General features: G+C 34.3%; 1 protein-coding gene across 5 annotated transcripts in view; it reads right to left on the reverse strand.

Annotated features, from left to right (window-relative positions):
- The window catches only part of Usp33 (ubiquitin specific peptidase 33), a 63,113-nt gene that overhangs the window by 5,192 nt on the left and 42,318 nt on the right, over positions 1-15,603 (reverse strand). For 3 of the 5 annotated variants that reach the window (XM_071617955.1, XM_071617957.1, XM_071617954.1), the window contains exons 13-21: positions 14,617-14,789; positions 14,424-14,518; positions 13,815-13,848; positions 11,182-11,227; positions 10,453-10,633; positions 9,736-9,862; positions 8,924-9,093; positions 7,760-7,841; positions 6,699-6,807 (exon numbers count right to left, since the gene is read on the reverse strand). In XM_071617955.1, coding sequence (XP_071474056.1) covers positions 6,699-6,807; positions 7,760-7,841; positions 8,924-9,093; positions 9,736-9,862; positions 10,453-10,633; positions 11,182-11,227; positions 13,815-13,848; positions 14,424-14,518; positions 14,617-14,789 — 1,017 coding nt within the window. The remainder of the gene's footprint in view (positions 1-6,698; positions 6,808-7,759; positions 7,842-8,923; positions 9,094-9,735; positions 9,863-10,452; positions 10,634-11,181; positions 11,228-13,814; positions 13,849-14,423; positions 14,519-14,616; positions 14,790-15,603) is intronic. The other 2 variants (XM_034636515.2, XM_071617956.1) reach the window with 1 other exon arrangement.

Below are 15,603 nucleotides of genomic sequence, written 5' to 3' on the forward strand. Positions count from 1 at the left end.
AAATTATTTTTCTGCTTAAATTAATCAGTCTGGCCCCCCACTGCTGGCAACTAAAAAAACCCAACTGATAGAAAAACTGGTATAGAAAGAGCAGTACAGGTAGCAGAGCCTCAGCAAAATGAAGAGTATTTGGGAATTTATCTAATTACAGTAGTATTTCATGATGGGTAACTAAAAGCCCATGGTATGTACTAACTGGACAAAGACAAGTTCAGATTATGTCATCCCCTTAATTAAACAGAAACCCTGCAACTGTCCCCAAAGATCCTTATCATAGCCCAGAAGTACCTCCCATGATCTGACTTTACATTCTAATTTTTTCTTTCTCCATTTCTACATGTAATCACATTAATCTCTTTGTTTTCCTAGAACTAATCAAATAACATTCACATCTCTCAAGGATTTTGCACTGGCTATCCCTTCTTTCAGCAGGTATTGAAATGACTGTGTCTCTCTCGTCCTTTAATTTTTTGTTTAAATGTCACCTCTCATTGAGTCCTATCTTGATTATTCTCTTTAAAATTGCAACTTGTTTCATCCCCTCATACTATAATCCTGATCTCTTACCCTATTCCTTTTTCCATAATATATGATTTTTAATATACAACATTTATTTATTTATTAAATGTAGGTTCTTTGAGGGAAAGGATCTTTCTAAGACAAAAAGTATCTGCTTAACAATGAACAATGAAAGGGAATAAAAGATGCTGTGAGCTGGTAGTGATGGCCCAGCTATTTGGGAGGCTGAACCAGAAGGACTGCAAGGATCTTAAGTTTGAGACAAGCCTCAGTAACTTAGTAAGACCCTGTCTCAAAATAAAAAAATAAAATGGGTCAAAAATGTATTTCAGGGGTAAAGCATTCCTGGGTTCAATCCCAAGTATCTAAAAGACGTGCGTGTGTGTGTGTGTGTGCGCACGTGCGTGCCTGTGTGTGTGAGAGAGAGAGAAAAAAATGCTGTGGCTATCTTTTCTACAGAAATTAAGGCATATTTATCTCAAGGCATGGAATTAGAGTTAGTGCTTTCTGTGATTTACAGATTGCATAAAGAAAGATGAGATTTCTCAAAGATGCTGAATTAATTATAGCATTTATTAAATACACCATTACCAGATTTGGACACTTCTTTCAGGACTTTATCATTGATAAAGATAAGTTTCTTTGATAAAGATTAGTAAGTTTCTTCCTGATACATCTAGGAGGGGGCTTTTTAAAATTTAAGCACAATAACTCCATTAACTTAATAACATGCATTTTTCCCCCATCCAATTTTGGGAAATTTCTCAAAACTACGGCACTAGTAGGGCACATATAATCCCAATGACTCAGTAGGTTGAGACAGGAGGATCACTGTATGCCAGTACTATTTTTATACGAACACACGTGGTTTGTTAAAAAGGGGGTATATTTAAAAAACAAACAAACAAAAACCTAGTGTTATGGAGTAATCACAGATTTTCCTTTTGTAGGGGAGGGCACAGTGCTGGGGATCAAACCCAAGGCCTCATTGCTCTACCACTGAGGTATATATTTTCATTTTTAAAAATAGCTTTATTGGGCTAGGGTTGTGGCTCAGCGGTAGAGCGCTTGCCTAGCACGTGCGAGGCCCTGGGTTCGATCCTCAGCACCACATAAAAAATAAAATAAAAGGTGTTGTGTACAACTACAACTAAAAAATAAAATATTTTTAAAAATAGCTTTATTGCTAAGTGCAGTGGCACACACCTATAATCCTAGTAACTTGGGAAACAGAGGTAGAAGGATCTTAAGTTTGAGACCAGCCTGGGCAACTCAGCAAGCCCCTGTCTCAATTTTTAAAAAGAGTTAGGGACATAGCTCAATGGTAGAATGGCCCTGGGTTTGATCCTTAGGGGTCGGGGGAATAAAAGCTAACAACAAAAATTAAAATGGATTTATTGATATAATCAACCCAATGTTACTGGGAAGTTCAGTGATTTTTCAGTAAATTTAGTTGTGCAATCTTCACCAAAATCCAGTTTCCAATATCTCCAAAACACTAATCAGTTTACAATCACTCTACTGCTCTTAGCTCTAGAAACCACTGATCTAATAATTTATCTTTGTATTTTTCCCCCCTCTTCAGAAATTCCTTATAAATAAAATTAGGTATCAGTCATTTTTATGTCTTTTACTTTTTTTTTTTTTTTTTTACCTTTATTTATCTTTATATGGTGCTGAGGATCAAACCCAGGGCCTCACACATGCTAGGCGAACACTCTACCACTGAGCCACAACCCCAGCCCCCTGTCTTTTACTTGATATAATGTTTCTGAAATTCATTCATGTTGTCACATGCATCAGTAATCCATTATTTTTTTATTGCTGAATAGTCTTCCAATGTATGACTATAACACATTTTGTTCACGCATATGCCACCTGCTGGATATTTCAATTGTTTATAATTTGGGGCAACTAATAAGTTCATTTTACAGGTTCTATGTGAATGTAAACTGACGTTTCTGGAGTGAAAACCTAGGAGTAGATTGTTGGGTCAGATGCTAAATGCTGAATCTAAGAAATTACCAAACTGCTTATCATGTAGCCTGCTGTACTTTGCATTCTCATCATTAATAGTCACCTGAGAATTCCCTACTATATACTATGCACATGCTTATTAGTCATACTTTCTTAGTAGTAATGTCTATTAAAATCTTGCATCTATTTTTAAATTGAAATGTTTGCCTACTTACTCACTTGTATGAGTTCTTCATGTAATTTGGATATAGTGCTCTGGTGACATGTGATTTAGGCTTTGGGTCTACTATCTTACCACACAATGTTTCTCTCAGTACCACCAATCTTGGATTTACTGAACATCTCATTCATTGACTAACATCCACATTGCTTCTGATCATGGAATTAATTCATTATGTACAAAGGAAAAAACATCTCATATTCTAAGATTAATTACCGTACCATGTGTTATCACCCAAAATCTGCTGGCCTATCAAATACTTTTTTTTTTTTTTTTAACTTTGTGATAACATTTTGTGAGCTTGGTACTATCCTACATGATGTGGTATATGCTCTGTAAAGAGACCAATATGTGGTGCCTTTTCTTATTCACTCCCAGTTCTGGGGACCAGAAATCCAAAATCAAAAACTGGGCTCGCTGTGAAGCTCTACAGGACATTTCACTCCCCACCTCCTCAAGATTCTGCCTTGTAGCTGCATTGCTCCAATCTATGCCACTGTCTTCACATGGCTTTCACCTCTTTCTTCATGTATCTTTCTGCTGTCTGTCTCTTGATAGGGACACTTACTAAATTTAGGGTCCACACAGATTAATTCAGAATAATTTTACCCTGAAATCCTTATCTGTGCAAAGACTCTTTGTTTTTCAAATAAGGTCATATTCATCAATAAGATCAATTCATAGAGCTTGAAGCATGGAAGTATATTTTTGAGAACCACCATTCAACCCACTATAGGCATTATTAGTACTTCTATACCCAGAGCTTAAAAATTAATAGACAGCTAGAGAAATCTAACAGATACATGACTACTAAGGATTCATACACTTTAGTAAGGAAGGTCTGGGTTGCTTTCCCAGGAAAACATCCACAACCAGCTGAAGTGCTAGATGAGAACACAGGGTATATGAAATGGATAATGATTAGTTGAAGTCACATATTTCTTCCTTGTACATATTTATAAACATGAACATTTGAAATAATTTTTTCCATTCTTTCATCCGATTAATATTATAAGGTGTAACTGTGGTGGTTAATATAAGTTTTTTTTGTTTTGTTTTCTTTTTTGGTGCTGGGGGTTGAACACAGGGCCTTGTGCGTGCTAGGCAAGTGCTCTATCACTGAGTTACATCCCAATCCCTTAGTATTCCTTAGATTATAAAAAAAATATTTTTAACTGCATTGGCTGAACTAAAAGATAAATGACAACAGCTAGAAATGGATATAGTAACTGATGGAACTTGCCATCTCACAAATTAGGGAAAGAATCAATACAACATGTACTAGTATATGAGCTAGGTGTATCATGTCAAGTAGAAGGATGATACTGTTGCTACTATTTATATGGATATGGAAGGGCATATGGAAGCTGAGTTGACAAAGGATCAAACTGTAGTGTATTATCTATTAAGGAGCATCATTTCCATTTATTCTATACTCTCTCTCTGTTTTGTTTTGTTTTGGTGGAGGAGTTAACCAGGGATTGAACTCAGGAGCATTCAATCACTGAGCCACATCCCCAGCCCTATTTTCTACTTTATGTTTAGAGACAGGGTCTCACTGAGTTGCTTAGCACCTCACTTTTGCTGAGACTGGCTTTGAACTCGAAATCCTCTTGCCTCAGCCTCCCAAGCTCCTGGGATTACTCAATAATAAATAAATAAATAAATATTCAACTAATACTTGTTTTCATAGATTCAAGAAGCAAATGAGTCCTGAGTAAAATTAAGAAATCCACACCTCCAATATCTTCTCTAAGTACGTATTTCTTTACTTTAGACAAGCCCCCTTACCCACTCAAACCCTGAATCAAAAGAGAAGAAGGTAAGGGCTGGGATTGTGGCTCAGTGGTAGAGCGCTTGCTGAGCACTTGTGAGGCACTGGGTTCAATTCTTAGCACCACATAAAGTAAATAAATAATTTTTTTTTAAAGAGAGAGAGAAGCAGGTGGGCTGGGAAGATAGCTCAGTTGTAAAGCACTTACCCAGCATGCAAGAGGCCCTGAGTTCAATTCCCATCACCACATAATAACTAAATAACAACAATAATAAAATGATTTAAACAAAACAAAAAGAGAGGGGCTGGGGATGTGGCTCAAGCGGTAGCGTGCTCGCTTGGCATGCGTGCAGCCCGGGTTCGATCCTCAGCACCACATACAAACAAAGATGTTATGTCTGCCAAAAAATAAAAAATATTAAAATTTAAAAAAAAAAGAGAGAAGCAGGTGTGTTTTTACACATATGGTACACAGTATGGAACACACAGGACATTTAACTTTAGTCTGCTCAACATCTTCTCTCCCACTTTATTAAAAAATCCATTCAGAAACAGATTGATACCAGGGAGCGATATTGGCCAAATTATATTGCTATATTGTGTGCATGTACGAATACATAAGAACAAATCCAGTCATTATGTACAACTGTAATGCACCAATGAAAAAAATGTGGTGGCAAAAATAAATAAACAGATGATAACATGAAAGGCAAACTCCAAGAGACCTAGGACAGAGGCAAAACGACAAGAGGATCTATCTCATCATGAATGTGGAAAACCTGTCTCCCAAGAACAGGTTTCAGAATATGCTAGATGAACTCAAACAAAAGGAAGACAGAAAAGGAGCAGCTTAGTTTTTTGCAAAAGCAAGAATCATTTCTAGAGAAGTGAGAATAATGTTAATATTTAATTTTAGTCCTGAGACTAAAAAGTCTTGGTTTCATCACTTGGACTGATATTAAGAGCTTTCCGTAGTTCCCATTCCCTCTAATGCTAGATGTTCTGTTAAATTATCTCAGTAGCTTTTTAGAATCAATTTGCTATGTATTCATTCTTTAGGAAGTAGGATTGCATATGCATAAAATGATTGCAGGAAAGTTGTGAGATTAGTGAAATAAACAGTTTAGCCTTAAGCAGTTTCATTGCAGGACTTTGCTTCTGTTACTCTATTTTACAGAAGCTGTTATTGCTAGTAGTTCTCTGTTGCCATTTGAAATCAGAAGAAACTGGTCTGGAGGCAGTGAAGCTAGTTTACATACATTTTCTCCTGCAATAGCTAAAGCAATATCCCATATTAAGAAATGCAAATCATTTTCATAAAATTGTTTCTAACAGTAAGAAAAGCAATTCATTTTCTTTGGCATATTATCTCTTCCAATATTGTCCCAGTAGGATTATCAATAAACATGCCTCTCAGGTAAACTAAACTTTAGATTGTATTAAAATAGTTGGAGCTGTGTTATAGCAATACTTTAAAAAGATCTCTTGCTACCTAGACATCTGGAATTCACTGGTCCTTGTCTACAAAAACTGTTAATTCAGTATTTTTTTAAAAAAAAACTTTGTTTCTTTGCACAGTGCTGGAAATTGAACTCAGCTTTTCACATGCTAGGCAATCAATCTACCATTAAGCTACATCCTCAGCCCTTTTTATTTTGAGACAAGATCTTGCTAAGTTGCAAGGCTGGCCTTAAACTTTCAATTCCCCTGCCTCAGCTCCCTGAGTAGATGAGGTTACAGGAATGTACCACAACAACTGGCTTTGTTCAGTTTTTTCATTCTGTGACTAAATTTTCTGCTGTTTACAATCAAGGAATGTTTCATAATATACTATGAGGAAACAGTATATTTGTAAATACAGAGTTCCCGAAAGACAAAACAGCATTATATTTCATAGAAGAATGGAAGTTGAGAATGCCAGCTGGGTATTCTATAGACAATACTAACGAGGAATTTTCCATTTTAATTAGGAGATATCTTATAGTTACAATACCTAAAACAAAATGTATTGCCCAATCCATAAAAACAAAAGCCCACAAAGTAAAACTTAACTCACTAAAATTCCAGTGAAGGCCTTAAGTCATCACTGTTAGGTACCCAGAACACTTGAAATCTATTACAACACTTTCATTCAACCATTTTGTTAATTGTCAGATCTTCATCTTTATCCTACATCATTTACAATTTGAAAAGCATTACTTTTTTTACCCGAATAAATATTTCCAGTTCAGTTTTTCTTCTTTTTTCAATTTTCTCTGCCTCAATTTGGCAAGTATGACAAATGTACAGATGGTTGACAGCTGGTCCTCCTCCATACCTAAAGCATGAAGAATTTAAGAATTAAAATTATAGCAATCTCAAAGCTGATGTTTTACCACATAGTTTCTAGTTTTTTAGTCAATAGCTAAATACCCAGTTAAGAATAAATCCTCACAGGAAAATTCTCAAAGTAATATAAAAAATGTTTTTAAATTACAAGTTCCTGATATTATGTTTATTAGAATAAAAACTTTACCAATGTATTGCCTATGCTGCCTTATCCATAGTTCAACTTTCCCTTGTTCTACCAAATGTTCGCAGCAACAACCACAAAAGGGTTTTCAAAAATTAACATATAAAATAAACAGTCACAGTCAAGTTTTAATCAAATGAAGGTTTCCCCTATTCTCTCAAAGAAAGGATTCCTGGCATGGATTTAATATTTAAAGAAAACATAATTGGTAAGAACATTAGAGTACAAAATATTTTTTAAGATTTAAAACTTTAAAATTTCAGAGTAAGAATATTCAATTTTGGGAGTGCACACATAAGTAAAATTTTAGTGGTGAGTATAGGCAATATCTTTTAAATAAAGTACTTCGGTATGATAAGTATATCTTCACAAACAGATATTTAGAATATGAAAATCAGAATAAATCATCTAGACTAGAGCCACACTAGCTATAAAGTTTGCCTATTCACACTTCAAAATAAATAAATGAATGAAAAAGAGGTATGCAACATAAAGCAAAAGAAGCATCTGGGAAATAATCCAGTCCCCCTTTAGCTACTTTTAAGTAGTTTTCACAATAATACATTGTCTGCTTTTAAAAACAAACCTGCAAAGTGTGGAAGGTAGAGAAGGAGCAAGGAAGTACTGGGGAGTGATAATGGCTACATTACATTGTTGTGTTGTGTACATGTATGAATATGTAACAACAAATCCCATTATTATCTACAACTATATGCAACAATTAAAAAATGTGAAAGAAAAATAAATAAAAACAAACCTGCTATACAAGTTATCCCAAATGTTCTGAGGCAGCATCAAAACCAAGTCTTCAATATAACTAGCTTTTCGTGGAGGAACACCTAAAAATATTTTTGACAGGTCAGCTTCATTCTTTAATTCCTTTCAAAGGTTAAACTCATTTTTAATGACTGCTGACTGACTGGTCAATCATTATTCTCAAGCCTCCCCTCCCAAAAAGTAAAAAGTATTTTCAGCCAGGCATGGTGGTACATTCCTATAATTCCAGCAGCTCAGGAGGCTGAGGAAGGAAGACAGAGAGTTCAAAGCCAGCCTCAGCAAAAGAGAGGGGTTAAAAAACAGTGAGACCCTGTCTCTAAATAAAATACAAAATAGGGATGGGGATGTGGCTCAGTGGTTGAGTGCTCCTGAGTTCAATCCCCAGTACCAAAAAAATATGTGTGTGTGTGTGTGTGTGTGTGTGTGTATATATATTTTAAGTTATTATCCTTTCTAAAGAAGAATGTATACCTTGAAATTCATAAGGAGTTTTTGTTTGTTTGTTTGTTTGTTTGTTTTTAAGTCAATGCTGGGGATTGAACTCAGGGCCTTGTGCTATGGAACATGTGCTCTACTACTGAGGCCCACAAATATTTTGTGGGGTTTAAGTTTCTATATCCAATATAAGATATTCCCATTTCTTGTTGTTTCACTATAAATATAATTAGCAAGAATATTGAGTCTTCAATCAAAGGTTAATCAAAACACCAAAGGTCCTATTTATTCTAGGAATAAACATTAATTTAGCTAATTACAAGGATATAAGTTATGTTTAACACATATGAAGCTTTCTTGTTTAACCCCAAATAAATTTCCATATTTAGGAAAAGAGCCAGCTATTCATTTAGATAAAAGGGATAAGAACTACAGGTACAGGTGGCAGCTGAAATCACTAGTACAGAAATAACTCTCAGGCTCTAGCACAGGGTTTTAAACAGGTACTCAATAAATAAAATGTTTAACAGGCCCATAATTAGAGAGACAAGGCCAAATTTTGAAAACCTAATGGAATTAAATGCATTAAGGTAGAATGCAGATAGAGAAATAAGAAATAAATAGAACAGGAAAATTCTTGGCTTATTCCTAATTTGCAAATTATTTAACAACAAACTTCTACCACTACTTTGCAGACAAGATTTCTTACCTCCGTGAATACAGAGAAAGTCATTATTTGATATAGGGCCAGGTTCAGCAAAGGTCTTAAATTTATTCAGCCACTGTCGAGAAATATAAAACTGAAGGAGGCTAGGTTCCATTATATTCAACAAATTTGATATCCTTCGCCTCTCTTTTTGTGCCTCTTCACTGCTCTTCCTTTTAAAGACAATAATTCATTAAGTCCAATATGTATTTTACTACATTAGACTAGTAGAGTGATTTTTTTCCCTTCCTTATTAGACTCCCAAACATACTAATTCTGTAGATCTCCTCAAGCCTTGGTAATTCCAAGAGAAACATACTTTGCATCACCTCTCAAATACATTTTACACCCCTAAAGGAGATGTTATATATTAACTACTGGTGTCCACAATACTGACACATGGTAAGCATTCACATATTTGTTAATAAGATCAAGCTAAATACCTAATTAGTATCCCTGTTACAGTAGCTAGCATTTTTTTTCATAAAATACTAAAGAATTTTATACTAATACCTCCTTAATCAGCCGTTTTAGCAGGAAAGTTGATATTTAATTCTGATTTATTAAAACCAATCTTTCTAAAACAAAATACATCCTTTGTCCTTCTTATTTATGTTAACATTCTCTAAACAAAGCCTCATTCTATAGAAAACTTTTTACTTTATTTTACTCTAACGAGAATAGAGCAGTTTCTTATCTTTACTGAGCAATCCAACTGAAAAATCTTAGAAGTCACTAATAACTCCAAAGAGTGAAATAAATGTTCTCTCATTATTTGTAAACTAGTTTATATATGAGATAATGACTTCCATTACCTATAGAAAAGAACATAAGCTTCTGCATTTTGTACGGTAGATTCTGAAACTTCAGTAACACTCTGATCATCAAATTCATACCACAGGTTATTTAAATTGTTTCGGCAGTAGGCTATATAGTGTCCACCTGTATTTAAGGGAAAAAAAATCACTATGGTAATACAATTAACACAAAATGGAGGATAAACTTTTTCTATCTCCAGTGTCTAGCATAGCAGCTACAATATACAGCAAGAACTGTGATCTTATTTTTTAATATGTATCATCATCACCACTGCTTGAGAAAACAAAAACACATAAAATTAATCTTTAAAAACCCAGTATAAAAATTATCAAGCTAAAGTCCTTACTATTATCTTATACAATATAATTTCAAATATTCCAAACACCTTAGTAAAAAATATTCCATTCCCTAAAACTGATGTTTTTTGACTACCACATAATAATTGTACATATTTATGGAGCAGAGAGTGATGATTCAATAAGTACATATATACAATGAGCAACAATCAAATTGGGGTAATAAGCATTTCCATTTCCTTATACATTTATCATTTTTTTATACTGGGAGTCTGACATGTTTTTAATAACCAGCAGTAAAATCTACTTTTAGTTTTTTTTTTCCTTTCCAAGAACACCTTATTTAAGCAATTAATTCAATTGTATTCAGACACAATTTTTTAAATCTAAAAACAAACGTCAAACCTATATACTTACTACTTGCAGTCCCATGATGACAAATGACTGACAGAAGATCATATGTCACAATCTGAGTTGGACTATCCTTAGCAAGAAATGGCTGAAGATCAAGGCCTTCTAGTGGAAATGAAACATGGGTGCTGATTTTGGTGGAAAACATCAGTTCGTGTCGGAATCTTTTCAGATGGATACATAAAATCTAAAACAGAATAAAATAAAAAACCCTTATTTGCCATTACAAAAGACTAAAAAGCATTCCAAAATGATAAAACTTAGGACATTAAGATTTTTATTCTACAAGCAAGTAATTGTGGTGTTTGATTGAAGTAAAATTATAAATAAAGTTAAGTTTCATTTAGCTAAAAATTTTTTATTAAGCTATAATATTATTAAATATTCATACTGAACTATGTGTCAAGGTTAAATATCAACCGCATTATAAAGTCATAACCTGAAATGTAGAAACATGATTCTTCCAAAGTTCACTGTTACTTGTTTTTCTAATTTTTCACTTTATACCTGTCAAGTTCCTACAATGTCTAATTATACTATGTCCATCATAGTATACTGTTGAGGGCACTTAAGATATTCAACCCAATATTTTGGAAATAAATAATCCAAATAAGGTATGCACAGCAACTGGTCAGCAGAACCACTTCAATCTTCAAATGTGCTATGAGAATTTATTACTATGTTGTGTTTCATTAATGCTTTACCACATAAAATAAAATGAGTTAAAGTCCATACCTCAGGAAACTTTTGTACTTTACAAAACTTTACTCCATTTCTCAACCTATGACGAAAAAAAAAAAAAACTCAATGATATCTACAAACAATTTAGTATATTTAGGGCTGGAAATGTAGTTCAGTGATATAATGCCTGTCTAGCATGTATGAGGCCAAGGGTTCAATCGCCACTTTCACACACACACAAAAAAAGGCTTGCCAAAAAAAATTAGTATATTTAAATATACAACAAAAATATTTTAGAAATTGCAGAGATTAAATGTTATCAGATTGAAAAAGCTCACTATTGGATTCTCTTACATATTTACACACTAAAGACTCAAATAATCAAAATCAAAATGTTGAAGTGCCTTATTATGAAAAATAACCTAAACCAAGACATCCATAACAAAACTACAGGGAGTTCTGTAATCCTTGGATTTAAAAAAAAATTTTTTTTTTTTAAACAAATGTGCTGCTGTCTATGGCCTGGCTAACCCTTTATGACAAGCAGATAGCAAGTAAAACTGCATAAAACAAAATCCCAAATTTATAAAATTTGTAATTCCAGTCAATATATTAAACCTTTCTTCTGCCTTTTTTTTTTTTTTCTTTTGGGTACCAAGGATTGAACTCAGGGGTAATTGGCCACTGAGCCACATCCCCAGCCCTATTTTGTACTTTATTTAGAGAGTTGCTTAGTGCCTCGTTTTTGCTGAGGCTGGCTTTGAATTAGCAATCCTCCTGCCTCACCCTCCCTAGCCATTGGGATTTCAAGTGTGCGCCACCACGTTTTTTTTTTTTTTTTTTTTTTGAGACAGTCTTGCCATGTTGTGCAGGCTGACCTCAAATCCCTGGTCTCAAGTAATCATCCTCTTCCTCCTTAGCCTCACAAGTAACTGGGACTACAGTTTAGATTACCATATCTGGCTCAAAAAAAAAATTTTTTTTTTTGGGGGGGGGGATGGGGGTCCTGGGGAGTGAACCCCGGGGCACTCAACTACTGAGCCATATCTTCTGTCCTTCCTATTTTTAACTTTGGAAGGATCTAAGTTACCAAAGCTGGCCTTGAATTTGCAATCCTCCTGCCTCAGCCTCCCAAATTGCTGGAATTACAGGTGTCACCATGCCCAGACTCAAAACCTTTATTCATAAATGTAGGAAAATCTTGAGATAAAAGACGGTTATTATTAATAATCAATATTGATATACACTTGAGAGATCTTTCTTTGAGATTTGAGGGTAAATGCAAGGAATGTTCCTCTTTTCATTAATTTTTTTCCTAGCCTGTTTTGCTTTGCAATGAAGGATCCTCTCCAGGCCAACTTCCTCTTCAGCTGTCAGCTAGGGCTTCAAGGACAAACTGATAAAATCTTTCCAAAAGTATAAGGCATCTTTTTCATCTTTATTAATCAAAGAGTGCACCATTCATTTCTCATGAAAAAGACCAACAGCTGCAGATCAAGGTTTCTTTGGATTACTGCCAAAAGCCAAAAGTCTATATAATTAAAATACTAGATTTTATTAAGAAGTCCTTTTTTTTTTTTTTAACAGAATCAGAAAAAAAAAAAAAAAATTGTGGGTTGGGGTTGTGACTCAGCGGTAGAGCGCTCGCCTCACACATGCGAGACCCTAAGTTCGATCCTCAGCACCACATAAAAATAAGTGAAATAAAGGTGTTGTGTCCAACAACAATTAAAAAATAAAAATATTTTTTTAAAAATGTTACCTCTACCTAAAAATAATTGCCTTGGGAGGCTTTAATATCTTGATTAGTAGTAGGAGGATCTCAAGTTCTAGACTAGCCCTGCCAACATAGAGAAAACTGTCTCAAAATAAAATTTTAAAAGGTTAGCATTGTAGCGAAGTGGTAGAGCACTTGCCTAGTATAAGTAAGGGCCTGGGTTCTATCCCCAATATCCCATGCCACTCCCCACAAAAAATATGCCTTTATCAAGTCTCTAATCACTTTGTTCTGACTTACTACCAAGAGGTGTTAAAAGTCTGAATTTATAACAGGGTAGAAAAGGCAGCTGGACTAGGCTCAGTATCTAATAATCCCAACTACTCAGGAGCTGAGGATAACAAGTTCAATGCCCACTTGGGCAACTTAGTGAGACCCTGTATAAATATAAAAGAAAAAGGGTTGGGATTTTAGCTCACAGATAGAATGCTCCTGGATTAAATGCCCAGCACTTAAAAAAAAAAAAAAAGAAAAGAAAAAGAAAAACAAATTGATAAGACAGCTAGTAGTAGATATAAATAAAATCAGGCCTAAGTGTTCTATACTGCATTATAACATCAAAATTGGTACAACCTTTCTAAATTTTATGGAGATGTGAAACTAGACACATTTCATTTAATATTAAACTGGTAACCCAGAAGAGCATATTGACTTATTTTAGAAAATATTTAATGCAAATTCACATACTTATTTCATGCCTTAAAATACTTTTAATATCTTATATGAATTTATTCAACTTCTTAAATTTTTACCTTAATTTTTACAAAACAACTAATCTGTTATTACTAGACCTAAGCTTTCTGGCTGATACTTTTCTGAATATACTGTCAAGTATAACTATCTAGTCCCAATTCAAATAACTAAGAGAAATACAAACTATAAAATTAAAAGTATTATCAATGTCACTTACTTTTTGCATTTTTCACAACTGTACATATTGTCACCTGCAAACAGAACAGATCTAGTCATTCCTCTCTAATTACAGTAAATTACTTTCTTTTGGTTCTGCAATTCTTTGATTTTGCCAGCTGCTGATCTCATAGCACAATAAAACAGGATTTTATTCACTCTTTTAGTCTCTGCTCCCGAGTTGGCTCATAAGGTTTACCTTACCTAAAACATCCTTCAAACTCCCTCTATTTTTAATCTTGAAGACCTACCTCAAATAACATCCTTTTCGTTTATTCACTGAATGAAATTTAGTGACATTCTGTCTTAATAGTCTTTCAAGACACTGAACACACAAAAATAGTGAAGGAACTTAAACGATGTGGAGTTCATAGACAATTCAAGATATACAAATTTTCAGTTATTTTGGTTGAGTTTTTCCTTTTTTAAATATCAGAACACCTTTAAGACATATTATCTGGTACTATAGGAATTTGTATAAATTCCTTCAGAATATGACTTTTCTTATTATATTTATACTGCCATGGTAGATACTGGCCATTATGCCAGTATGGGCAAGTATTATTTAAGCTGCTCTGAAACTACCCATAGATATAATTACACTTCTTACCTTTTAATTCATCTCTGGCAAAGAAGGCAGCAAGACAATCTTGCAAGGTTACTACTGGACCCCAAAACCAGCTAGGGACACATGAGACAACAAACCTGAAACATCATTGACAGAAAAAAAAGGAAGTGTTCTGCCAGTACAGCAGAAACAGCAGTTTCAACAATCGGTTTTAACGAGGAAAATACATACATACCTCTTCACATATTCCATGAAAAAAGCTATCCAGCCTTGTGGAGCATAGGCTTCACCACATGATCCTGCTTTGACTATAGAAGTTGGATGACTCGTTGAATGTAGCTTAGCAAGGTCTTCCTTGCCAGGAATTGGCAAGGACAGATCTTGAAAGGTCTCGAGGGTTACAGATACCTAAAATTGTTTTGTGTTTTAAAAAATGGAATAAAAATAATCCAGCACAAGCATTTATAAAGTTAGATTTCAGACTCCAAAGATCAAAGCAAGATATAATAAGCAAACTCAAACAAAAATCCATACTACTTTTATAGTAGTAATAGCAAAAAAAACACTTATTCTGTACCAGTGCTGTTCCAAATTTAATTTTCATGAAAACCTTGGATAGTGGCCATTGGCAACCCCATTACAGTCATTGATATTGCAGTACCAAGATGTACCCCAAATCCAGCCACAATCGTTTGAAGTCCAAGATCTCACTATGTTGCTCTCAAGGCTGATCTCAAACTCCTGAGCTCAAGTGATCTTTCCACTTCTGCCTCTCAACCAGCTGGGACTACAGGCTGATAATAATCTTTAAATTCTGTTTTGTTTTGTTTTTTTTTTAATAGGAAGATACAAAACCTGGCATCTAATTTTAAGCAAAATCATGCATCACTTAACAATGGGAATGCATTATGAAAAAGCATTGTTTCAGGTGATCTCATCATTGGCATAAATTATAAGAAATGATGTGATTCTAATTTACACCCTGGTTACTGTCTCTGAATTGACATTATATTATCTGAGCATTAATCTTAACATGGGAAAATATTTACAAGCCAGAAGTAAAATCAAATGTTAAGATATACCGTCACTGCCTTGTGCCTATGAATAGCAAGCTTCCCAGCATGCTAATTTCATCAGCTTTGGCAGAATATACATGTGTTACCAATTCCTGTTGCTGAACAACTTCTCACCTTTATGTGTAACCCAAATAGATGAAGAACTT

The sequence above is a fragment of the Marmota flaviventris genome, chromosome 10 (genome assembly GCF_047511675.1).
Source record: "Marmota flaviventris isolate mMarFla1 chromosome 10, mMarFla1.hap1, whole genome shotgun sequence".
In the NCBI taxonomy this organism is placed as follows: Eukaryota; Metazoa; Chordata; class Mammalia; order Rodentia; family Sciuridae; genus Marmota; species Marmota flaviventris.